This window comes from Musca vetustissima, unplaced genomic scaffold (assembly GCF_032173495.1).
Source record: "Musca vetustissima isolate MV318-11 ecotype Yass unplaced genomic scaffold, APGP_CSIRO_Mvet_v1 utg1054, whole genome shotgun sequence".
NCBI classification, from domain to species: Eukaryota; Metazoa; Arthropoda; class Insecta; order Diptera; family Muscidae; genus Musca; species Musca vetustissima.
In genome coordinates, this window is record NW_026883211.1 from 23,575 (window position 1) to 51,071 (window position 27,497).

General features: G+C 32.1%; 1 protein-coding gene across 1 annotated transcript in view; it reads right to left on the reverse strand.

The window, feature by feature from the left end:
* Positions 1-1,587: 1,587 nt before the first annotated feature.
* LOC133330047 (tyrosine-protein phosphatase Lar-like) overlaps positions 1,588-27,497 on the reverse strand; it is a gene marked incomplete at its 3' end in the record, with an annotated part of 419,885 nt that continues 393,975 nt past the window's right edge. Inside the window, exons 13-15 of the mRNA XM_061538523.1 lie at positions 19,893-20,043; positions 16,910-17,046; positions 1,588-1,884 (exon numbers count right to left, since the gene is read on the reverse strand). Of these exons, the coding sequence (XP_061394507.1) occupies positions 1,588-1,884; positions 16,910-17,046; positions 19,893-20,043 (585 nt within the window). The remainder of the gene's footprint in view (positions 1,885-16,909; positions 17,047-19,892; positions 20,044-27,497) is intronic.

Consider the following 27,497-nt stretch of genomic DNA (forward strand, 5'->3'; position numbering starts at 1 on the left):
AATGAAATAGTTTCGAATTGCCAAATTTATTAATATCGCCAAAGACTAATAACGTTGGCAACGTAGCAAAATACAGCATTTCAGATAGCTTCGGTTCAGAAATTGACAAATTAAAAGTACTGTACAAACTTAAAATTAAATTCAAAGGAAATGAAATCTCTTTTAAAATTAAATTAAATAATGATTATATTAGAAAAAAAATTAAAATAAAATAATAATAATTTTTAAAACGGGTTTTTTGTAAGGAGTATATTTTTTTTAGTATTTGTTTCTTTTTTCAAATATACAGTTGACTTCAAAAATATATTTGTCAACATTTGTTGTATATTTTTTTTGTGTTTATATAGGACCTGTTTTTGATTATATATAGGAAAAAAAGAATAGAACAAGAAAATCATATTTGATATTCAAAAAATATTATATAATTTTGTATTTTGTTTATCCAAAAATATTTTTTTTTATAAATGCTGCTGCTTTTTTTGGCATTTTCGTTTCACAAAAAAACGATAGGCAAAATTCAAAAAAGTCGATTAATATATATTGTAGATTTTGTTTTTGATTAGGATTATTTAAGAAATTAAAATAAAAATAATAAATATAAAAAAATATTTGTTGATATAAAAATTACTAATGAAAAATATAAATATTAAAAATATGTAATAAATATTTAAAAAAAAAAAAAATTAAAATTATACAAACATTTCTAAAATTGTTAATAAAAATTAAAAAAATATATATAAAAAAATTATTGAGGAACCATAGATTTTTTTATTAAAGAATCAGCGTCATTTATTTGAATAAATATTTTTATTTTTAAAAAAAAAATAAAAAAAATAATAAAAATTCCTATCTAAAAATTCTACGCCTCTTGTAACGACCTAAAAATATTTTTGGAAAAATGTACGCCCCTTGTAACGACCTAAAAATATTTTTTTAAAAATCTACGCCTTTTGTAACGACCTAAAAATATTTTTTTAAAAATCTACGCCTCTTGTAACGACCTAAAAATATTTTTTTAAAAATCTACGCCTCTTGTAACGACCTAAAAATATTTTTTTAAAAATCTACGCCTCTTGTAACGACCTAAAAATATTTTTTTAAAAATCTACGCCTCTTGTAACGACCTAAAAATATTTTTTTAAAAATCTACGCCTCTTGTAACGACCTAAAAATATTTTTTTTAAAAATCTACGCCTCTTGTAACGACCTAAAAATATTTTTTTTAAAAATCTACGCCTCTTGGTTTTTCCCAAAAAAATATTTTTTTTAAATCTACGCCTCTTGGTTTTTCCTAAAAATATTTTTTTTTAATCTACGCCTCTTGTATCGACCTCTTGTATCCATAAAAAAAATAATAAAAAAATTATATATTTTTTTTAAAAATCACACAATAATTTATAAAAAATTTTAAAATTTTTTTTAATTATCAAATGTTTGTTCTTTAAAAAATCCATGCTTCCTCTTAAAAAAATATAAAAATAATCACATAAAAAATGTGGGAATTAAAATAAAAAAAAAATCGGAAATAATAAAAAAATTATAGATTTTTTTTAAATTTTTTTAATTCTATATAAATACTATACATACCATCTTCATGGGTGCGCACAATAATCGGATGTGAACGCGGTCCATCGCCAACGGATGTACCGGCCAACACCCATATTTTATATTCGGTCCAACGTTTCAATTCATCCAACAAGATGCGGGTATCGTTCAGTGTCGTTATTGTGGCCTCGTTGTCGGTACGACCGACCTCCACATAGAATACCTTGTAATAAATAATACGGCCATTGGAACGTTCCTCGGGCGGTGGTGACCAATTGACGGCTATGGTGGTGGGGCTAGTGGCTTTGGCAGTGATATTGCGTGGTGGGGCACCTGGTACTACATACAGACAACAACAAAATTGGAACGGGAATTGCAGAGTGTGTGTGTTTGTTTGTGATGATATCATTTTTGTTGTTGTTATTGCATTACGGAAATGAAATGCGGATTTTTGTTTTTTTTTTTTGGTTTGAAAAAAATTGAATATTTTTTCCAAAACAAATTTTTGATGATTGATGGATGATTTTTTTTTCAATGAAGATTATTTTTTTTTTTGTTTTCATAATTAATTTTTTTTAAATAGCATTTGAATAAAACGAAAAATTAACAGCATCACCAAAAAAAATTTTTTGTAGTTGTTGTTTTGATATAAATATTTTTTTTGTATTTTTTATAAGTCCACAAGAAAATCATAAAATTTCGAAGAGGGTTTTTTTTAAATTTTAACACAACCAAAAGCGATATGGAAAGAAACAGAAAAAAATAAAAACAAATTATGAAATGAAAATTAAAAAAAAAAATATATATATAAAAAATTGCAAATAAATTCTTAAAAAATTATATAAAAAAAAAATATATTTTTTACCAATGGTTTATGCAAAAAAATTTTTTAGTCAACTTATAAATTAATTTTTTTTTAATTTAAATTTTTTTCTTTTCATTTTTTTTTTTTTTTTTGATACATTCCATTTGAAGATCAATATCCAATATCCAGTTACGATTTTCTTTTTCTATGTTAAAATATATTTCTGTCTGTTTTGAATGAATTTTGTATGCATATTTTATTGGTTAATTAGTTATGTCTGAAAATAGTTTCTATATATATTTTTAAAAATTGATTAAAAATAAAAAAATATATTTTTTCAATTTTTTTAATTATAACATAAACATTTTGTGTAATAGGAAATGAGAAAAAAATTGCATAATATTTTTTTTTAAGAAAATATTGAAACACATATACACAAACATGCATGCGGAACACATTTATATAAGCCATGCAATAAGAAAAATATTTATTTTATTAACAAAAAATTTTTTAATAAAAAAAAAATTAATAAAAAATTTATTTAATTTTTTAGAGATCTTTTTTTATAGTCCCCGAAAAAAATTATTTTAAAAATCCACGCATATTATAGTCCCCGAAAAAATTTATTTTAAAAATCCACGCCTATTATAGTCCCCGAAAAAAATTATTTTAAAAATCCACGCCTATTATAGTCCCCGAAAAAAATTATTTTAAAAATCCACGCCTATTATAGTCCCCGAAAAAAATTATTTTAAAAATCCACGCCTATTATAGTCCCCGAAAAAAATTATTTAAAAAATCCACGCCTATTATAGTCCCCGAAAAAAACTTATTTTAAAAATCCACGCCTATTATAGTCCCCGAAAAAAAAAATTATGTTTAAAAATCCACGCCCATTATAGTCCCCGAAAAAAAAAATTATTTTTAAAAATCCACGCCTACTATAGTCCCCGAAAAACAATTTTTTTTAACATCCACGCCTACTATAGTCCCCGAAAAAAATTATTTTAAAAATCCACGCCTATTATAGTCCCCGAAAAAAATTATTTTAAAAATCCACGCCTATTATAGTCCCCGAAAAAAATTATTTTAAAAATCCACGCCTATTATAGTCCCCGAAAAAAAATTATTTTAAAAATCCACGCTTATTATAGTCCCCGAAAAAAAATTATTTTAAAAATCCACGCCTATTACAGTCCCCGAAAAAAAATTATTTTAAAAAACCACGCCTATTATAGTCCCCGAAAAAAAATTATTTTAAAAATCCACGCCTATTATAGTCCCCGAAAAAAACTTATTTTAAAAATCCACGCCTATTATAGTCCCCGAAAAATACTTATTTTAAAAATCCACGCCTATTATAGTCCCCGAAAAAAATTATTTTAAAAATCCACGCCTATTATAGTCCCCGAAAAAAATTATTTTAAAAATCCACGCCTATTATAGTCCCCGAAAAAAATTATTTTAAAAATCCACGCCTATTATAATCCCCAACAAAAATTATTTTAAAAATCCACGCCTATTATAGTCCCCGAAAACAATTATTTTGAAAATCCACGCCTATTATAATCCCCGAAAACAATTATTTTAAAAATCCACGCCTATTATAGTCCCCGAAAAAAATTATTTTAAAAATCCACGCCTATTATAATCTCCAACAAAAATTATTTTAAAAATCCACGCCTATTATAATCCCCGAAAAAAATTATTTTAAAAAATCCACGCCTATTATAGTCCCCGAAAAAAAATTATTTTAAAAGTCCAAGCCTATTATAGTTCCCGAAAAAAATTATTTAAAAAATCCACGCCTATTATAGTCCCCGAAAAAAAATTATTTAAAAAATCCACGCCTATTATAGTCCCCGAAAAAAAAATTATTTTAAAAATCCACGCCTATTATAGTCCCCGAAAAAAAATTATTTTAAAAATCCACGCCTATTATAGTCCCCGAAAAAAATTATTTTAAAAATCCACGCCTATTATAGTCCCCGAAAAAAAATTATTTTAAAAATCCACGCCTATTATAGTCCCCGAAAAAAATTATTTTAAAAATCCACGCCTATTATAGTCCCCGAAAAAAAATATTTTAAAAATCCACGCCTATTATAGTCCCCGAAAAAAATTATTTTAAAAATCCACGCCTATTATAGTCCCCGAAAAAAATTATTTTAAAAATCCACGCCTATTATAGTCCCCGAAAAAAATTATTTTAAAAATCCACGCCTATTATAGTCCCCGAAAAAAATTATTTTAAAAATCCACGCCTATTATAGTCCCCGAAAAAAATGTCTTTTAAAAATCCACGCCTATTATAGTGCCCGAAAAAAATGTCTTTTAAAAATCCACGCCTATTATAGTGCCCGAAAAAAACTTATTTTAAAAATCCACGCCTATTATAGTTCCCGAAAATTTTTTTTAAATAAATTAAATTAAATATATTTAATTCGATTTTTTTAGTTTTAAGAAATTTCTAAAACATGCCATGGGAATTTTGTATGTACTGTGTTGCTTAATATATATTTAATATATTTTTTATTGTATTAAAATAAAATATTTTTTGGTGCTTCTTATTTTGAAATATTTTAAAATTATATAGAGGGTGTGTTGAACATTGAAAACATAAAGTTGCACAAGTTTTTTTTTTTGCATAAACCATTTTGTTTTTTGTTCTTTCACAATATCTTAAAGGAAGGTTGAATTATTATTAAATAATTTTATATTTTTATAAAAAAAATAAAATATGTACTTAAGTAGGAATTAAAATATATATAGAAAAATAATCAAGCATACCTATATTAAGGAAAATTAATATTAAAATTAAGACATCTGGGAAATTAACAAATACACATAAATTGCAGATAACATGATGACTTATGAAATAAAATTATTATAAAAAAATAATCTCATAGCATAATCTTAATAAAAAAATATATTTTTAATTTTAATAAGGAAGGTTATGTTTATATATAAACTTTAATTAAATATCAAAATTAGTCACACAATATTAAACACATTTTTATAATTAAAATAACAAGTCATAAACCTTGCAGAACTTTGAAAGTGAAAACATATGTTAAATGTTGTCTTGTATGATGCATACTATTAGGCGATAGATAATTGCAAATCATGTCAATAAAAAATCAAATTTTTATCTCTTAAAAATCCTCAATGAGTGCCTATACCAATTTACCAAATTTATATATATAAATATTCCATTAGAACCCATTTTGAAGATGCTGAAGTAATTAATTCCAAAGTGTGGTGCATACTTTTAGGATGTAACAAATTGAAGAATTTCTTGAAAACATTCCCCAAAAGTATCTCTCAGTTTTCTACTATGCCGATTTATTGGAGTAAAATAATATTAAATTCCATATTTTTAAGATGGTTGATTCATAAAACTCCAATGTGTGGTGCATACTTTTGGGTGGCAAAAATTGTTCTTTTAGAATGCTTAACCATGACAATGCTCATGGCATTATCTCAAAAATCCTCAATGAGTGCCTATACCAATTTACCAAATTTATTTATATATATATTCCATTAGATGCCATTTTGAAAATGTTGGTGAAATTAATTCCAATGTGTGGTGCATACTTTTAGGATGTAACAAATTGAAGAATTTCTTGAAAACATTCCCTAAAAGTGTCTCTCAGTTTTACCGATTTATTTGAGTAAAATAATATTAAAATTCATAGGAAACTATTTTTAAGATGGTTGATGGTCATAAAACTCCAATGTGTGGTGCATACTATTAGGTGGCAAAAAAAAAAAATCCCAAACATTATCGGAGGTCTGTTTTTATGCCTTTTTAGGGCGAAGGATCATTCATGTAAATGTTTTTTTTTATTAATTTCTCTTTCGAGATGAGCTACATGATCGGAGATGCAATGAAAAGGAAAGCCAGAGAGATACTACATTCCCACCACTATGCGACGTTGGTTAAGCGGCTCATCAGGCATACAGGGTTGACCATATTCGAGGAAAAAAATAAAAATTTGGCGCTTGGCAATGTTAGCCATTTAATTTGTTCCAAGTAGATTTGTTTACATCAATTTTTGAATATGATATCTCTCAAATCGCCGCCTCTGGCGTTGATGACGTATTGTGCCCTTTTTGCTGCATTTTTCATCGTTTTTGCCAACATTTCGGCCGGAATAGCGGACAACATTCTTCACGAATGTTGTCCTTGAGCTCTTCTACGGTCCTTGGCTTGTTAACGTAAATTTTTGACTTCAAATATCCCCACAAGGCCAGTCCAAATCACCACTTTTCGACATCAAACGGCCCGGAAACAAATTCTTCAGAAAATCGATTGTTATGCGATTTGTGTGCGGTGGAGCGCCGTCTTGTTGAAACCAGAACTGCCTCATACGCTTTCGACGAATAATTGGCATCACAAAATTGGTCATCATGTCGCTATAACGCTCCTGATTGATGGTAACAGCATGGCCATTTTCATTTCTTGGAAGAAAAACGGCCCAATGACCGTTTTCGCGCTAACACCGCATCAAACTGTGATTTTTTCGTCATGAAGAGGCACTTCTTGAATCTCCTGAGGATTTTCAGGGGCGTAAAAACGGCAATTTTGCTTATTTACGGTCCCATTCAATGTGAAATGGGCTTCTCATCGGACATGATAATTTTGTTCCAAAATTGCTCGTCATCTTCGGCCATTTCGATGACTCTTTTTGGGCCCATTCCAATCGACGAGGCTTGTCCGCAGGCAACATTCTTTGTGTCAATTGAATTTTTTACGGGAACAAATGCAACTCAATGCGAATAATCCGTTGTAAAGTGGACCGAGCCATGCCCAACTGCTGAGAACGACGTTTTTGGGATGTTTTTGGGGGACCTCTCAATACTGGCTCGTACGGCAGCGATATTCTCGGCCGATCGCCTTGGTCGACTTTTATATGGCCTCTTCGGATTAGAAAGAACCTTACCAGTCGAAAATTTTTCGTATAAACGCTTAATGGTGTTCTTAGAAGGCGCACTTTTCACATTTTTTTAATGTTTTAAAAGCACGTTGAGTTTTCACAATTGACTTCTTCTGTTGAATGTTAATTTCAACTATTTCAGAGCACTAGCGTGGTTTGTATTGGAAAGGAAAGCCAGGAGAAGAACCTACGTACCCACCATTATGCGACGCGTTTCGCCGTTGGTTAAGCAGCTCATCAGGCATATTGGGCTATTTGGCTTTACAAAGGTCGTGCGTTGATAACTTGTATGGGTACGTAGGTTCTTCTCCTGGCTTTTCTTTTCATTGCAAAACTTAGGTCGTCAAGCTCGACTCGAAAGAGTATAAATAATCACTTAAAATTACTTTCAAATGATCACTGCCCTTACAAGGCAAAATTCAAATAACAAATTTTAATTTCAGCCGAGCACGGCTAGGGCTCGAACCTAGCTCCTCGGAGCAACACAAATGTTGCCAAGACCACTTAACGTTCTGAGCCATCAACACACTTCCAAAACGGTTGCGCAAAAACATGTGTATACCATGGAAGCAATTGTAGGTGTGTGGATTAATTATCCATCGCTACAAAAAAAAATCTGCTTTGAAAAGGACTGTTCCTAGAATGAAGGCAAATGTCGAACTTTGACAAATTTGAATTTAATTCGCATATGCAAGTTTCGCATCAGGGCGAAATAAATACAAATTATGCCAGATAAGCCGCATAACCAACGGTGGAACGCGTCGCATAATGGTGGGTACGTAGGTTCTTCTCCTGGCTTTTCATTTCATTGCAAAACTTATATCATCAAGCTCGACTCGGAAGAGTATAAATAATCACTTAAAATGATATAAATTTCCATAGGAAACTATTTTTAAGATGGTGTAGAGTCATAAAACTCCAATGTGTGGTGCATACTTTTAGGTGGCAAAAAAATCTCAAACATTATCGGAGGTCATTTAATTATTTGATATTGACTTTTTCCTATTCCAATAACGCCTTCTTCTCCTAGTAATAATTATTTTTATTTCCATTGGAAAAAAATCAAACATGTGACACATTTGCCTTTTTAATTAATCCATCTGCCGTAATTGAAAAACAATAACACAATGACATATCAAAAAAATAATAATAACATGTGGACAGCATGACAATAACAACAAAAAATGCTACTATTAACTAGAAAAGCAGGAGCAGGTCTTCTACTAAAGGTTATTGTGACAAGCTTCCATTACATTACAAAATGATAAATTGTAAAATAATATTTTTCCATTAAATATAAAAAATAAAGAAAACACAACCAAGCAAACTTAAACAACTGAAAATGCAGTGAATTTTTTTATTAATATTAATTTTATTATCTATAGGAAAACATGTACACACACATTCAGAAATGTTGGTGGTGAAGGCAAAACAACACCAAGTGCAGCAATTCTGCAAACAATTTTGTGATTGACTGGTGTTTAAACACCAAATATGAGAGAGAAACAGAAATTATTAACATCGGAAATGTTTAATAATAATAAATAAAAATATTTATTTTTTAACATTTCATTAATTAAAATTAATTTAGAGAAAATATAATTAACACCAAAATAAAGACATTTGCAATTGAACGAGAGAAAAGTCAATCAAATTTCTCATGTGTGGTGCATACTTTTAGGATGAACCAAATTAACTGCTGCCAAAACATATGGAAAAAATATATTTTAAGGAGTCCGAAATATTTACACTTTTAATCGTTTAATTACAAAAAAACGGTTTGTTCTTGTTGGAATTAGTGAATCTCCCCGATACGATCGTACAACACACATGATGAGTAATTATGACATGATCGCAGAGTACGATGCACACTACTTGTAAATATAGTTGTTGTCACACAGACACAAAGTGTGCGAGAGTAACTTTCGCTCTCTCTCGACAAACTTCGTCTGCAATAATACATTGCTACGATCAAAATCATAAAAACAAGCGACAGAACATCCACCTTCATCAACAGCTCAAACGAGACTGATTGGTGGTTGCTTACGCTCGCGCTTTCTGTGAGTGCACATGTGCGGCCCAATGCCGAGACATGTTGTAGTATTAAGATTTTATTGGTAGTGTGTAAGAAAGAAGCTGTCACTCGTAATAAAGTTCTCCACAAGCAAACAGTCTTTTCGTTATTGAAGCTGCAAACACATCAACAAGTTAATCCTACAACAGGTTATGGACCCAGAAGGACTCTAGTACAGACATAGATAAGAACCAGAGTCGCTGTGAGGAAATTGTAAATCGTGTATATCCAGGAAGACTCTGAAGATCAGGATCACTAATGTGTACAGAAATACTGAGTGAATAATGTACGGGGAAGTGAATAAGGTACCGCTGGTTAAGTGTCCAGCTGATCGTATTATTGTGTGTCAATAACAAACGGCCGCGGAAAAAGTGAATCCTTGGAAGCCTAGTGGATTGTGTTGGTCCAATGGTAAGCTGTGTGTCGGCAACCAAGGTAGCCCGTTACAGTGTCAGTAACGATGGAGCTTGGACTACACAAGAGGAAAGGAAGACAGTGGAAAGTGCCAATCTGTGTGATCGAAGTGTGCGAATAGAAAACAAACGAAAGTGAATCCTTGGAAGCCTAGTGGATTGTGTTGGTCCAATGGTAAGCTGTGTGTCGGCAACCAAGGCAGCTCGTTACAGTCTCAGTAACGATATAGCTTGGACTACACAAGGAAAAGAAGACAGTGGAAAGTGCCAATCTGTGTGATTTTTTCTATTCGCACACGGGCATAACATTGAATTGAAAAATAAAATGCTGAGTCAAATGGTGACTGCGGCAAGTAAGACGGCGAGCCAAAACGTCGAGGGGGCCTCAATTCTGGGCAAAAGGGAATGAGAAAGGGATGCGGCTATGGAACCATATTCTCTGGAGGACGAATCGATGGAAAACACGGCACCGACCGAAGTAGAGAAAAGACTTTTAAACTTTGTATGCTTTGAAATCCAGAAATTTGAAAGAAGTCTCAATGAATTGAGCTTCGAAACTAATGTCGATTTGTTGGAGTGTTTGGTGGACGACTGGAAGAGCCACAGTTCAGTTTTAACAGGCTCCATATTTTGATTTACTATCCGGTGAATAGAGATATTATGGAAAAGATAAAAGAAGTAAATGATCGATATGAAATGGCGAAATGGGTACTACTTCGAAAGATGTGGAAGATATTGCTAGAAGAAGCCAGTCAGTCAGGAAATAATGCCTGAGAAGTGTGAGCCGTCACACTTCTCAGGCACACTTGTGTTGCAGATATGAAAATGAAGCAGGCGAACAATTTCGATGAATCGACAATACAAGGTTATGGGGTATGTAAGCAAAGGCCGTTAGTTACAGATGCCCCTGTCAGGAAGAATGGGGCTATAAATCTTGAAGAAGCGGCTGGGAAAATTAAGGTCGTGAACAAATGTGACGATCATCGTAAGAAGGATGTGGTGTTTATAACGAAGCTTGGCGAAGATACCGCTAATAAGAAGAAGATAGCGGTCAAAGATGCTGAGGCGCCAAGAAAGAGGGACTATACTGCTGCAATGAGGAGGTTTGTGGATGTGCCGCACTGTAAGATGAAGATGACGGCTAAACGTAGCGAGCAGTTAATGGACGATGTGGCCGGTGTAAAGCTGGAGAAGAGAATTGCCGATGTTCCAGCCTTGAGGATGAACCAAGAGGACATTTTATATTTTTATATTAATTTTCTGGCCCGCAAGATGTTCAAGTAGCGAACATGGGTTTCGTATAATAAAGATAGTGAATGTCTTGCGGTGGGTCTCTTGTGTAAAGGAGAGAATATTTAGTTCAACAGGGATCTATTTTCCTATACAGTCCACTTGAGATAAAATATTATTTTGGTTGAATATAGGGACCATTTAAGGCATAAGAGGGAGCTTATATAGTAAATTGTTTAAAAACATATTTTTGTTAGGGATAACTAATGGAGTAGATCTATTGAAAAAATTGTGAATGACCAGCACTGTCTTTTTTAAGAAATATTGATCAGTGCTGATTAGTAAAGGTATATTTACAAATAAATAAGAGTATTTTTTCTGATTTTTTTAAATAAAATTAGTAAATGCCTCATTTCGTGTTGCTTCCTAAAAAGTCTTTATGTAAACCCATTCAGTTGTCTGGTAGTAGGGTAAATTTGGGACTTCACCAATGAAACTAATAAAAGTTACTCAGTTCAGTTAGGATATTTGCCACCAGATGGCGTTTAAATTTTACCTTAGTGCAGGCACACACAAACCACCCTGAAAAACATAAATCGTTTATGAAGTATAGATGGCGCTATGTGGCTGAGAGAGAGAGAGAGAGTCCCAAAATAACGAGAGTCATTGCATCATGTGTTGCATCCTAAAAGTATGCATCACACATTTGGAAATGCTGATTGGCTTTTCTGTTAATTGGAAATTTCCACCTTTTAGGGAAGGGAGATTCCAGAGGTGAGATTAAGTTAGTTATACACCAGTTGTAAAGGGATTATTTTTAAAAAAATGTGTATAAAAATGGGAATATTTCCAAGTCAGGGTGTCTTAGAATTTTTTTTTGTAGAAAATTAAAGAAATGTAATTATAAAAAAAATAACAGGAATAAAAAATTATTGTTTTAATATATTTACAGGTATTTAATACGTTTTCAATATACAACATGCATAAAGCCTACATTCATATTATAAATGTGCAAATTAATTATAAATATGTGCGCAAGTGCAAATTATGTGAAAAATTGCTTCTACAGAAATATTGAAAATAAGAAATATATAAAAAAAAAAAAAATATTTTTAAAGTGTATTTGTATAACAATAATTTATATCCCTATCACTAGATGGTGCTGTTTGGTGCAGATTTTTTTTTATTAATTTTTTGTGCTTCAGTTTCGTCTTTCGTTGGCAATTAAAAAATTCCACGAAAAATTAACGAAGGAAAACACACACAAATACACGACTAAAAGGTGCCATATACAAAAAATATATATATCATATTTATAAACCTATTAATTTACATTTTGCAGGTGATTTTTTTTGTGGTAAATAAATTTATTATTGTGATTTTTTGAGGGGTGGGGTTTGCAAAATATATCTTTATAAGGTGCAAAAAGGTTAGGAGTTTGCAGGTGGGTGCTAGGGACTTGTCGACGAATTTTTATTGGTGCGTTAAGTGAATTCAAGTGAGAAATAATTTCAATTATTAATAACAATAAGTGATATATGGAAAATTAAAAAAATATATCAATGTGACTTAGTGCAAAGCATGCAGGGGTGAACATTTTTTTAATTTTATTAAAATGTGTAAATTTTATTTATTTTGGTGCTTGAAGAAGGTGCATATTTTTATCTTTATTGCATAAAATGCGAATTAGGAAGTCGAAAGTTTTGTTACACTTTTTTTCAAGAAGTTGTCACCTTTTTTTTCTTCACCTATTGAGAATTGGAATGACAACTGGACACAAGGGAGATTAGGTAAAAAAAAAACATTAAATAAAATAATAGAAAATAGAAATCGCTAAAAAAACACTAGAGAAAAATATAATCTCTTAAAAAAACAAAAAATTTAAAATATCATGTTGGAATGTTATTGCTGTTGGAGTAAATTTTTGTTGGTGTATCTTACTATGAGTTTTGGGAGTTTTATCTTTCAAAAAGAAAAGGTAATTCCATAATTTATCACTTTTTTAAAACTCGAAATATTTTATCAACATATAACTATTCTCAAAAATTTATAAATTTTCGAAAATATTTATACTTGCTTTTTAATTGATATTTGGAAAAATTATCAATTTTTTGAGCTCAATAAATATTTATATAAATTAAAAAAAAATAACAAATGTAAATTAAAAATTCTAGATTGAAAAATGTTCGATATAGAACTATTTATAGTTTTTGTTTTTAAATCTCAATTGTTGAACAAAGGCCAAAAATAATATCGTTTTTTTTACATTTTTTCTAGATCTATTATTGGATGCGAAATTTTTTTAACACACGAAATAAGCTTGTAGTAGGGCAAATTCGGGAGTTTAACCATTAAACTCATTAAAGCTATTCATGTAGTTCAGATATTTACCACCAGATGGCGGTCATATTTTACTTGAGTGTAGGCACACACACCAGTCGAAACCAATCTGTATATGTGGCGCTATTTGGCTAGAGAGAGAGAGAGAGTCCCAAACTAATATTGCGGAAATTTTAGAAGAAGTTTTTTTTCTTAAGACATGTGGAAGCTTTTTTTTTTTGGTGTGAATTTTTTTCAAACACCTAAAGCCATCTGGTAGTAGGGTAAATTTGGGACTTCACCAATGAAACTCATTAAAGCTACTCATATAGTTCAAATATTTACCGCCAGATGGCGTTTATATTTTACTTGAGTGTAGACACACACACCCCAGATGTGTGGTAAGTTTATGAAATCATCCTGTGATCGAGTGAATAACCTTGTGATAAAGTTAAGACCCCAATCATGAGTTGTTGATGAGGTATAGATATTGCTGGCTGGCTGAGATATATTCTAACTAATAAGGCGAGGATTTTATAAGAAGTTTTCTGAAGATATTTTGTTGCACCTGTGTGCAGTTTGCATTCTGCTGGAAAAGGTCATACGAGATGCAAATGTGAACAGAAATGGCACTCTGTACACCAAACAGCATTTGGTACTCGCCTACGCCGACGACATCGGCATACTGGGTAGAACATTGCGAGCGGTAACCGCCACCTTTGAATGAATTGAGACGGAGTCTGTCATAGTGGAACTGGCAGTAAATGACGTGAAGACAAGCTGCTGGTATCAATGTGCAAGACGTCCAGTAGTCTCGGAACTTAAGAACTACAGCTTCGAGGTAGTTAAAGATTTCAAATGCCTTGCTACCGTCATTATTAAAACTAATGTCACTATCGTTGGCCAAGTGATGCTACTATGGTCTAAGTAACCAGTTTAAAAAACAAGACCACCTCTCGCCAGACCAAACTCACATTCTACACCCGTGCTGTTATATGGATCTGAAGCATGGGCACTTGCGCAAAGAGATGAAGTAGCTCTTGGTGTGTTTGAGAGAAAAAATTTTCCGGATGATCTATGGGCCGATCTGCGTTGACGGTGAATATCGTCGTTGAATGAGCCCCATGAGCTGTACCATCTATTTTCGGACATCGACATAGTCGGACGGATCGAGCTGCAGCGGCTACGCTGGCGAGGTCATGTTGTTAGAATGTATGAGGATGCTCCAGCTCAAATGGCACATAAAAGCGAGCCAAGTGATGGATCACGCCGAAGGGCAAGTCCACAAATTCGATGGAAACATCAAGTGAAAGACAACATCTCGGAGCATGGTCTTTCAAATTGGATGAGCTGCGCACAAGACCGACGCACGTGGAAATTTTTTTTTTAAGCTCGCCTTGTGAAACAACCGTTCTGCCAGAAGTCAACTAATTAAGTGTGGCTGATACAGGGTCAAACATATGGGATGTATGTGATTTTAAAGAATATTTTATTCGAAGGCAATTGGAGGATTTTTTTTTTGCCACCACAAGCTTAAATTTTACTTAAGGAGCACTAACTCGAATTTTATTCAGAATTAGTTAAGGTTATAAATATGGGACAACGAAATCGTGATCGTGTATGGTAGCTGTGTAAGGTATCATGTCCACAAATTCCATGGAAATATCAAGTGAAAGACAACATCTCGGAGCATGGTGTTTCAAATTGTTTGAGCTGCGCACAAGACCGACGCACGTGGAAATCTGTTTTAAGCTCGGCTTGTGAAACAACCGTTCTGCCACAAGCCAGCTAATTAAGCGTGGCTGAGAGAGGGTCAAACATATGGGATGTCGCCACCATTTGCACGAAATCATGATTTTAATCTATTGAAAATTATATTCCATTGTATGGTAGTTGTTGAAGGTATCATGGGATCCCTCAATGGGTTTTTTAAGGTCTATTACAGGGTGTGGATTTCATTTGATAAAACTCCTTGATAGTAGGGTTAATTTGGGAGTTTACCAATTCAACTCATTAAACTTATTCGTATCAGAATAGAGACACACACCAAATGGTGTTAATGACACAAACCAGAAGTTCTTGATGAAGTATAGATGTCGCCGTGTGTGTGTGATAGAGAGATGATCAAAACAATTTGGTCTGGATTTTATAAGAATATTTTTTCTATGACAATTGAAGGCACCTGAGTGTAGACAACCACCAAGGCGTGACTCTATGAAACCACCCTGTGATCGAGAGTAAGGACACAAATCATATGTCGTTGATGAAGTATAGATGTCACTGTGTAGTTGAGAGCAACAAACTAGAATTTTTTTGAATTTTCTATATCGAACATTTATAAATTTTTAAATAATTTTCTTCAAAGGAATTTTATGTATTTTTTATAGAAAAATAATTTTTAAAATTTTATTAACTTTTATTTTTATATGAGAAATTTGAAAAAAATTATAGTTTGTATTTAAAAATCATGCCAGGGTTTTGTTTTTGTTTCTTGTCTGTGATAATGTTTTTTTTGCTCTATGTAATATTTGGTAGAGTAAATATGTATGAACTAAGTTAGGTGGTTTTGTGTATACAATAAATAAATAAATATTTTTTTTTTCTAAAAGTAAATATATACATAAATACTTAACAAACTTAAATATTTTAAATAGTTTAAATAAATAACTAATAAAAACTAAATGCTGTGTAAACATGTAGTTATTTCTATGTATGTAACTTGTAAATATGTATGTATATAAGTGTATATATTTTTATATATGTAAATATGTATTAATTGTAGTTGGTAATTATATAATTAATGTCTATGTAGGTGTAAACTATATGTAAAGTATTTATATATGTATGTATTCTTAATGTATATATATATTCGGAGAGGTGTACTTCGAATAGGTGCTGTACTGTGGTGATCCTTATGTTCTGTTTGTAGGTTTTGGTGGAAATTAAATTATTAAAAATAAATTTTTAAAAATAACGAAAATCATAATTTAATTGTCCAGTATATCCTCTATGGGGGATATGAAACTAAGCACCTTTTTGTTAGATATTACCAGGGATCGGGTATTTGAAAATTTCGTAGATAAATGATATGAGGAAAAATATTTTTAAATATTTTTGGGTAATTTTTTTAATGAGTTAATAATTTTTTTATGTAAGGGTTTAAATATAATAAAAACAAATTCAATACTATACATATGCAGAAATTATATAAAAAAATCTACCAAAATTTAAAATTAAAAAAAAAAATTATTTTTTAATTGTTGAAATTTTTCTGAACAACTTAAGCTATGCATTGTACGAAATTCGTTGATTATTTTTTTGGCACCTTAAGTTTAGTTATTTTTTTTTTGGATATCATTTTGTGTTTTTTATATATATATATATATATATATATATATATTTATATGTATATATATTTTTTTATAAATAAATATGTTAAAGTATATATTTTATATAAATATTACTATAATGATATATATATGTTTATTGTTGTTGTAGTAGTTAATTTTTCCATATAATTGTTTTTTTATAAAAAATTGTTTGTAAAAAAAAACCTGGGAGTAAAGAAAATTTGATTGCTTACCATATTGTTTTGTACGGACGGGTATGGGTGGGGTTGTTGCACCTTCGCCTCTTTGGGAACGAGCGGCCAGCCATATATAATACAATGTATCAGGATACAAACCATCTAGCGTATAAGATTCGGTGTTCGAAATACGCCTGAGGAGAAATTATATGAAATTATTAGAAGAAAAAAAAATTATAAATATTTCTTTTAAATATTTATTGGAAGTTTTTTTTGTGATAATCGGAAAAATTTTCCTATAAATTTTTTTTACATTTTTAAAGTTCAAGTCTTTAAAACTCCTGAAGCTGTGTTGTAGTAGGGTGAAGTCGGGACTCCACCATTCAAACTCATTAAAGCTATTCATATAGTTTAGATATTTGTCACCAGATGGCGGTTATATTTTACATGAGTGAAGACACACACACACACCAAAAAAAGGCTTGGGTTTTTTAAATAATTTTTTTCTGGGACTGTAAAAGGCGTGGATTTTTTAAATAATTTTTTTCAGGGACTGTAAAAGGCGTGGATTTTTTAAATAATTTTTTTCAGGGACTATGAAAGGCGTGGATTTAAAAAAAAAAATTTTTTTCAGGGACAATAAAAGACTTGGATTTTTTAAATAATTTTTTTCAGGGACTGTAAAAGGCGTGGATTTTTTAAACAATTTTTTTCAGGGACTGTAAAAGGCGTGGATTTTTTAAATAATTTTTTTCAGGGACTGTAAAAGGCGTGGATTTTTTAAATAATTTTTTTCAGGGACTGTAAAAGGCGTGGATTTTTTAAATAATTTTTTTCAGGGACTGTAAAAGGCGTGGATTTTTTAAATAATTTTTTTCAGGGACTGTAAAAGGCGTGGATTTTTTAAATAATTTTTTTCAGGGACTGTAAAAGACGTGGATTTTTTAAATACTTTTTTTCAGGGACTGTAAAAGGCGTGGATTTTTTAAATACTTTTTTTCAGGGACTGTAAAAGGCGTGGATTTTTAAATACTTTTTTTCAGGGACTGTAAAAGTTCTATTATAGAGTGTTAATACAATTTTTAAAACACCTGAAGCTGTTTTATAGTAGGGTAAACTTGGGACTCCACCAATCATACTCATTAAATCTGCTCATATAGTTGAGATATTTTCCACCAGATGGGGCTTATATTTTTACATGAGGGAAGACTCACACCAAATATGGTGACTTTATGGAATCACCTTGTGATCAAGAGTTAAGACTGTGTTGTAGTAGGGTAAATGTGGGACTCCATCAATGAAACTCATTAAATCTACTCATAGAGTTGAGATATTTGCCCCCAGATGGCGCTTATATTTTACATGAGTGAAGGCACACACCAAATGTGGTGACTTTATGAAATCACCTTGTGATCGAGAGTTAAGACTGTGTTGTAGTAGGGTAAACTTGGGACTCCACCAATCAAACTCATTAAATCTACTCATATAGTTGAGATATTTGCCACCAGATGGCGCTTATATTTTAAATGAGTGAAGACACACACACCAAATGTGGTGACTTTATGGAATCACCTTGTGATCAAGAGTTAAGACTGTGTTGTAGTAGGGTTAACTTGGGTAAACTCCACCAATCAAACTCATTAAATCTACTCATATAGTTGAGATATTTGCCACTATATGGCGCTTTTATTTTACATGAGTGAAGACACATACCAAATGTGGTTACTTTATGAAATCACCTTGTGAAAGAGAGTTAAGACTGTGTTGTAGTAGGGTAAACTTGGGACTCCACCAATCAAACTCATGAAATCTAATCATATAGTTGAGATATTTGCCACCAGATGGCGGTTATATTTTACATGAGTGAAGACACACACCATATGTGGTTACTTTATGGAATCACCTTGTGTTCGAGAGTTAAGACTGTGTTGTAGTAGGGTAAACTTGGGACTCCACCAATCAAACTCATTAAATCTGCTCATATAGTTGAGATATTTGCCACCAGATGGCGCTTATATTTTACATGAGTGAAGACACACACACACACACCAAATGTGGTGACTTTATGGAATCACCTTGTGATCAAGAGTTAAGACTGTGTTGTAGTAGGGTAAATGTGGGACTCCATCAATCAAACTCATTAAATCTACTCATAGAGTTGAGATATTTGCCACCAGATGGCGCTTATATTTTACATGAGTGAAGGCACACACCAAATGTGGTGACTTTATGGAATCACCTTGTGATAGAGAGGTAAGACTGTGTTGTAGTAGGGTAAATGCGGAACTCCATCAATAAAACTCATTAAATCTACTCATATAGTTGAGATATTTGCCACCAGATGGCGCTTATATTTTACATGAGTGAAGACACACACACACACACCAAATGTTGTGATTTTATGGAATCACCTTGTGATAGAGAGTTAAGACACAAATCGTGTGACGTTGGTGAAGCATAGATGTCGCTGTGTGTTTAAGAGTGCCAAACTAAACAAGGTGGGACATTTTTTCAAAAACTACCCTGTGATCGAGAGTAGATACATTTCCTATTGAAATTGTTAGCGATAATCGCCAAACAATTTTTTTTTCGATTGTCAATAAAATATTTTTATAGAAAAAATGTTCGAAATAACGATAACTGATTTCTTTTCCTATTTAAATATTTATGATAACTTATATTAACACTGTTATAAAAAAGTTATGAAATTTCCTATTTTAGTTTGTTATCGTTTGTGGTATTTTTCCTCTGTTTCTCTCTCTGACCTGAAGTGTCAAAATAGCACCCTTCCTCTAGATTATTAAATTATGTTTTAAACCATTAATTGAATTTAATGAAATTTCCGTCTATCAAAATTATATCGCACTCACAGCCAGATATTGAAATGAGTTTGAGTGAATGCCCTGTTTCAATTATTTTCCACTAACTGGCTGGAGAGAGAGGATGTAATATTGTTGGGAAGGGAGTAATCGAGGTGTCATGTGGCATCATATCCTGTTGCTGGTCATAGGTTACACCAAAAAAAAAAAAAAATACTCACTTGTGATGGGCCTGATTTGCATATGTGTCATTCCAGTATAGCTCGTAATGGACGATATTTTCACTGGAATGTGTCGGTCGAGACCATTGCAATGTAACTGCGGTCTCACCGATATCGGTGGCCCGGAAATTGCTTGGCTGTGAAGGGACACCTGTAATGAAACATATGAGGGAAAATAGTGAAAAGATATCATAAATAAATTTGCTGATATATAGATATAAAATATTATTATTTGTTGTTGGTCGGTTTGGTTTCATATTTTGTTGTTGTTGTAATTCCAATCTATAAATGAATATAGGTGAATGTGGTTAAAATTTCTGTCCTGAATGTTTGTGATGACGACGATGATGATGACGTTTGGCAGTTTGGTTGAGATGTTCACATTGAGATAAATCAAATATTGGCAATGTCAATAATGTTTCCTCACACAAAATCCTCCCATTCAACCTCCCATCCCTCCGTCTGTTGGTCCTTCAGCTCAGTTATATTTCATTATTATTGATTTATATTTATGGAGGGGAAATACAAACGCACAAAAGTATGCAATAAATGATATACGACGACATTGAACGGAGGGAACAAAACGACGACGATGACGACAACGAAAATTGGTATTAAAATAATAATAAATGATGACAATGTGTGGGTGATGGTTTGCGTAAAACCATCACTGACAGCAGAACGAACGCCAGCAACAACAGTAACAGGAAATTAAATAAATAAAATTTATATTTATTTTTTGTTGGTGTTTTCTTCTGGGCTACCACATTTCAGCATAACAAAAATAAACAAAAAATTCAAAAGGTGATAAAATAAAAAGGGAAATTAAAAAAAGGGGACAAAGTGAAATAGGCGTGGATTTTTTAAAAAAGAATTTTTTTGGAGGCCGAGGATTTTTGTAAATAAGTTTTCCATGGCCCACATAAGGCGCCGATTTTTAAAATAACAACATCCACATCAGCGTGGAATTTAAAAGAAAAGTCGTGGACTACAAAAGACGTGGATTTTTAAGCTGTAGTAGGGTATATTGGGGACTCCATTCATCAAACTCATTAAAGCTACTCATATTGTTCAGATATTTACCACTAGATGGCGGTTATATTTTACCTGAGTGAAGACACACACCAAATTGGTGACCACCTTGTGACCGATAGTAAAGACACAACTAATGTATCGTTGATGAAGTATAGATGTCGTTGTGTGTTCGAGAGTGCACAAACTAAACAAGGTGTGGCATTTTTTAACTAAGGCTCTACAAAAGGCGCGGATTTTTTAATTTTTTTTCTAGGTTCTATGCGTGGATTTTTTAAATATTTTTTTCCAACATCCACATAAGCGTGGAATTAAAAAAAAAATCGTGGACTATAAAAGATGTGGATTTTTAAGCTATAGTAGGGTACATTGGGGACTCCATTCATCAAACTCATTAAAGCTACTCATATAGTTGAGATATTTACCACTAGATGGCGGTTATATTTTACATGAGTGAAGACACACATCAAATTGGTGACCACCTTGTGACCGATAGTAAAGACACAACAACATGTATCGTTGATGAAGTATAGATGTCGTTGTGTGTTTGAGAGTGCACATACTATACAAGGTGTGACATTTTTTTAACTACCCTGTGATCGAGAGTAGATACATAAATCATCGGTTAAAATAAATAAAATACAATTTTTTCAGGGACTATAAATTCCAAGGCCCACAGAGGGCGTGGATTTTTTAAATATTTTTTTAGGCTCTACATAAGGCGCGGATTTTTTAAATATTTTTTTTAGGTTCTAAATAAGGCGTAGATTGTTTAAATATGTTTTTCTAGGTTCTACATAAGGCGTGGATTTTTTAAATAACTTTTTGTTATTCATTTATTTTTTTCTGAATATAAATTTTCAGATTCTGTGTGGCATTTCCTCTAAACATCTGCTACCCACATAAATACATAAGCCTCAAATGCCTCCAACTCTCCCTTTTCACCTCTGACCCCAGCTCTAATTGGCCAAACTCTTTAATACGACAATTTATTGTTGTTTGCAGTTTGTGTACATTTTTATCAATTAATCATTATAGAATTTATACCTTTTGATTATTTGTATTGGAGTAGAAAACAAAATATTACTCGGCACACACACATACATATATATATATATATATACTCCCACACACACTCCTACAAACAACACACAATGCAAATAATAAATTTCCTTTTAATAGTTTAATTTCTAAACCATAAATCTCTTTTAAGTATTACACAGAATGCAAAAAGCAGCAACAACAACAGCAAAATCCTGGCCACAAAATAGACCGACAGACAGACAGGCCTTCATTCCGAAATGGATGGTCATTTAGAAAAGTGTCAAAATCGAGGGATGGGAGGGGGATATAAAGGCAATTGGGGATTTAATTGATGAAGTTATTGTGAAAGAATGCAATGGAGGAATAGTTATGCCTTGCAAAAATATGTTTTTAAAAAAATCCCCAGAAAAAATTATTTAAGAAATCCACGCCTTATGTAGACCCCAGAAAAAATTATTTAAGAAATCCACGCCTTATGTAGACCCCAGAAAAAATTATTTAAGAAATCCACGCCTTATGTAGACCCCAGAAAAAATTATTTAAGAAATCCACGCTATATGTAGACCCCAGAAAAAAATATTTAAGAAATCCACGCTATATGTAGACCCCAGAAAAAAATATTTAAGAAATCCACGCTATATGTAGACCCCAGAAAAAAATATTTAAGAAATCCACGCCTTATGTAGACCCCAGAAAAAATTATTTAAGAAATATTTACCCTGTATGTTCGTTTTGGTGTGTCTCTTTGTGCTTGTGTGTTGGTGTGTGTGTGTGTGTCCTTCACACATAACTCAATGATTGAAAAATCACACCAATTATTTAATTGTTCCAATCGATAAATAATCAAATGATATTTAATACACTTTACGCAAACACCAAAAACCCGGACGGGACAAATAGCAATTGAATTATCGTATCGGACAATAGCAGGGATACAAACACACGCACACACACATATACACATATCTACGCATTACTGTATGTGTAGGTGTCTCTCATGCTGGGTCATCATTTGGTTTCACACAAGTCAATATTAATTTGATATATGTTGGAAATTATACTATTTATAAGCAGATATATACAGGTGTGTAAATATTCACACAAACACACACACACATACATACAAACAAATATACATATATTATAATATAATGACAATAAATTTGTAGAAATTGATATACGGTTAAATATATGGACATTTATCTGTTGATTTCTGTTGACAGAAGAAAATTGGGGTCAAGGAAAATAAAATTGAAAAAATAAAAAAAAATAATTGAATAGAAATTCAAATTTTATCATACTGGAAAAAATAATTTTCAATACCCATATAAGACCTTTTTTCCATATAAATATTTTTTGATTTATTTTTCCTTGCCTTATGGCTAGCCTGGGCCCTGGCCACTCACAAACAAAAGTCATATTGTTCCAATATGTATGTGTGATTGTGTTCTGTTGAAAACTTTTAAATTACTTTTCCCTATCAAGTGATCGTTTGTTGTTGTTGTTATTTTTTCTTTATATTGTTATAATTTCCCAGGGCCACAAGGACCTTCCCTTGGTCTTCATTCAAAAGTGAAAAATAAAATACAAAACGTCCAATGTTCCATTGTCACGCAGCTCTCGAAAGAAATCGAAACTTGACCCTATTTCCTGGCGACTTTTCATTGTGAAAAACAATGCAAAACAAGAATCCGATTTTTTCAATTTCCCTATGAAAATTGGTTTTTTTTGCAGTGGCATGTAAAAATGAAAAAAAAATAAATAAAATGAAGATATTGAAAATAAAGAAATTATTTAAAAAATCTACCCCTTGTGGAGACCTTTGCAAAATTATTTAAAAAATCCACGCCTTGTGGAGACCTTTGAAAAAATTATTTAAAAAATCTACGCCTTGTGCAGACCTTTGAAAAAATTATTTAAAAAATCCACGCCCTGTGGGGACCTTTGAAAAATTTATTTAAAAAATCTACGCCTTGTGGAGACCTTTGAAAAAATTATTTTAAAAATCCACGCCTTATGGAGACCTTTGAAAAAAATATTTTAAAAATCCACGCCTTGTGGAGACCTTTGAAAAAATTATTTTAAAAATCCACTCCTTGTGGAGACCTTTGAAAAAAATATTTAAAAAATCTACGCCTTGTGGAGACCTTTGAAAAAATTATTTAAAAAATCTACGCCTTGTGGAGACCTTTGAAAAAATTATTTAAAAAATCCACGCCTTATGGAGACCTTTGCAAAAAATTATTTTAAAAATCCACGCCTTGTGGAGATTTTTGAAAAAATTATTTAAAAAATCTACGCCTTGTTGGAGACCTTTGAAAAAATTATTTTAAAAATCCACGCCTTGTGGAGACTTTTGAAAAAATTATTTTAAAAATCCACGCCTTGTGGAGACGTTTGAAAAAATTATTTAAAAAATCCACGCCTTGTAGAGACCTTTGAAAAAATTATTTTAAAAATCCACGCCTTGTGGAGACCTTTGAAAAATTTATTTTAAAAATCCACGCCTTGTGGAGACCTTTGAAAAATTTATTTTAAAAATCCACGCCTTGTGGAGACCTTTGAAAAAATTATTAAAAAAATCTACGCCTTGTGGAGACCTTTGAAAAAATTATTTAAAAAATCTACGCCTTGTGGAGACCTTTGAAAATCCACGGCTTGTGGAGACCTCAACAAAATATTTTAAAAATCCACACCTTGTGGAGACCTTTGAAAAAATCTTTTTTAAAAAAATATAATTTTAATTAATCTCCATCTAAATACCATTGGTATTTATGTATGTATTGGTGTCTACATTTCAAATTAAGACGATTTCTGGGTATTGTATTTATTTTTATTTTTCTAAAGGACTTCTTAACAAAAGAAAAAAACGATTTAGCAACAGTATTCGTTTATTCTTCCACGAAAGTAACAGAATTTGTATTTTGCATTTGACATATTTGCGCCAAGGAAGGGCAGGGGTTGACAGGACAGAAATATATAAAAGATGTTAAGGATATAAAATAAATAAAAGTCTGGCTGTTGCATCAGTTTGTTTTTCGCAGATAAATTGGAATCTTTTGAAAAAAAAAATTGTCTGGCTGCTATTGCGAAACAAATGAGCACCGCCACACAACAACAACGGTAATACCGTTTAATAAATATGAATGTGATAACTGGGGGTCCGTGTGTGAGTGAGTGGTTTTTTTCCAGAGTGTGTGTAAAGTGTTTTTAACGAATTTAATTTAACGCCTGAATACATTTCACACGCACACATTGTTCAACTACTACACACACACCTCACATTCGTTTTGGTATCTGCTATTTTTTTAAGTCCTTAAGAGGTGACAGGGATTTCATAAAGGAGATGAATGCAACAAATAACAAGCAGAAGTATGGGTGAGTTATGGCGAGAGAGGTCAGGACCTCGAAAAAAATTATTTAAGAAATCCACGCCTTATAAGGACCTCGAAAAAAAATATTTAAGAAATCCACGCCTTATAAGGACCTCGAAAAAAATTATTTAAGAAATCCACGCCTTATAAGGACCTCGAAAAAAATTATTTAAGAAATCCACGCCTTATAAGGACCTCGAAAAAAATTATTTAAGAAATCCACGCCTTATAAGGACCTCGAAAAAAATTATTTAAGAAATCCACGCCTTATAAGGACCTCGAAAAAAATTATTTAAGAAATCCACGCCTTATAAGGACCTCGAAAAAAATTATTTAAGAAATCCACGCCTTATAAGGACCTCGAAAAAAATTAAAGAAATCCACGCCTTATAAGGAGAAATCCACGCCTTATAAGGACCTCGAAAAAAATTATTTAAGAAATCCACGCCTTATAAGGACCTCGAAAAAAATTATTTAAGAAATCCACGCCTTATAAGGACCTCGAAAAAAATTATTTAAGAAATCCACGCCTTATAAGGACCTCGAAAAAAATTATTTAAGAAATCCACGCCTTATAAGGACCTCGAAAAAAATTATTTAAGAAATCCACGCCTTATAAGGACCTCGAAAAAAATTATTTAAGAAATCCACGCCTTATAAGGACCTCGAAAAAAATTATTTAAGAAATCCACGCCTTATAAGGACCTCGAAAAAAATTATTTAAGAAATCCACGCCTTATAAGGACCTCGAAAAAAATTATTTAAGAAATCCACGCCTTATAAGGACCTCGAAAAAAATTATTTAAGAAATCCACGCCTTATAAGGACCTCGAAAAAAATTATTTAAGAAATCCACGCCTTATAAGGACCTCGAAAAAAATTATTTAAGAAATCCACGCCTTATAAGGACCTCGAAAAAAATTATTTAAGAAATCCACGCCTTATAAGGACCTCGAAAAAAAATATTTAGGAAATCCACGCCTTATAAGGACGGACCTCGAAAAAAATTATTTAAGAAATCCACGCCTCGAAAAAAATCCATTTTAAGCTATGTGGAAGCGTAATACTTCCACAGGTTCTTAAGAAGTCAGTGGCATCATATGCAGCTCCAAATAGGTGTGTTCTACTCCCCTTCCAAGTATATCGCGAAATTCCTGCAACCTTCTGATGCAGTTATAAAAAATTGCCTACCATTCCCTCCCAGCCCTCTCTGTGATTACCAAAATCAAAGTCGACGCAAAGACTCAACCTCTTTGGTAGGTCTGCTGCAAATGATGTTTTCATTCGACGTTTTTTTTTTTTTAACTTTTGTTGACTGGGGTACTGTTTGTGAAACGTGATCTTTAAAGTTTTTCGATGTCTTATCCCCAAAAAATAAAAGAAGTGGTGGGAAGAAGGAACCGAAGTGACTATTATTATCAACATACACACACACAAACACTCATATATATTTTGTATTTATATGACAAAGGTACGAGTCGTTCTCTAAATTAAACAAATTATAATGGAGCTAAAAATTATTGCAATGGGTTTTACGTACGCTGAACAATGAAGTTTAGGGTCAACTGTGTATTCCAAATTATGAAAATATAAACGTGTGACTACATTATGCAATTAAAAAGTTTTAAAACCATTGCAAGATTCATTGTGATAAAAAAAATCCACGCCTTATAGTAGACCTCTAAAAATAATTTTAAAAAATCCACGCCCTATAGTCTTTTTTTTCTTAGCTGGCTTGTTACAGAACAATTGTTCCATAAGCCGTGTTCCATAAGCTGGTGTACAGAGTGCCATCTCTGTTCACCTTTGCATCTCATATGACCTTTTCCAGCAGGATGTTAAAAAGGTCACACGATTGGCTGTCACCTTGTCTGAATCCTCGTTCGATATTGAAGGGCTTCGATAGGTCCTTTCCGACTTTAACTGCTGACCTTGTGCCACCTAAAGTTATCCTGCGTAGACGAATTAATTTTGCAGGAATGCCGAAGGTAGACATAGCTTTAAACACCTCTGAACGGATAGGGCTATCGAATGTGGCTTTATAGTCGACGAATAAGTGGTATGTGTTGATGTGTTTTTCGTGGGGGTTTTCCAGGATTTGGCGTAGAGTGAAAATCTGGTCAATGGAGGATTTGCCTGGTCTGAAGCCGCATTG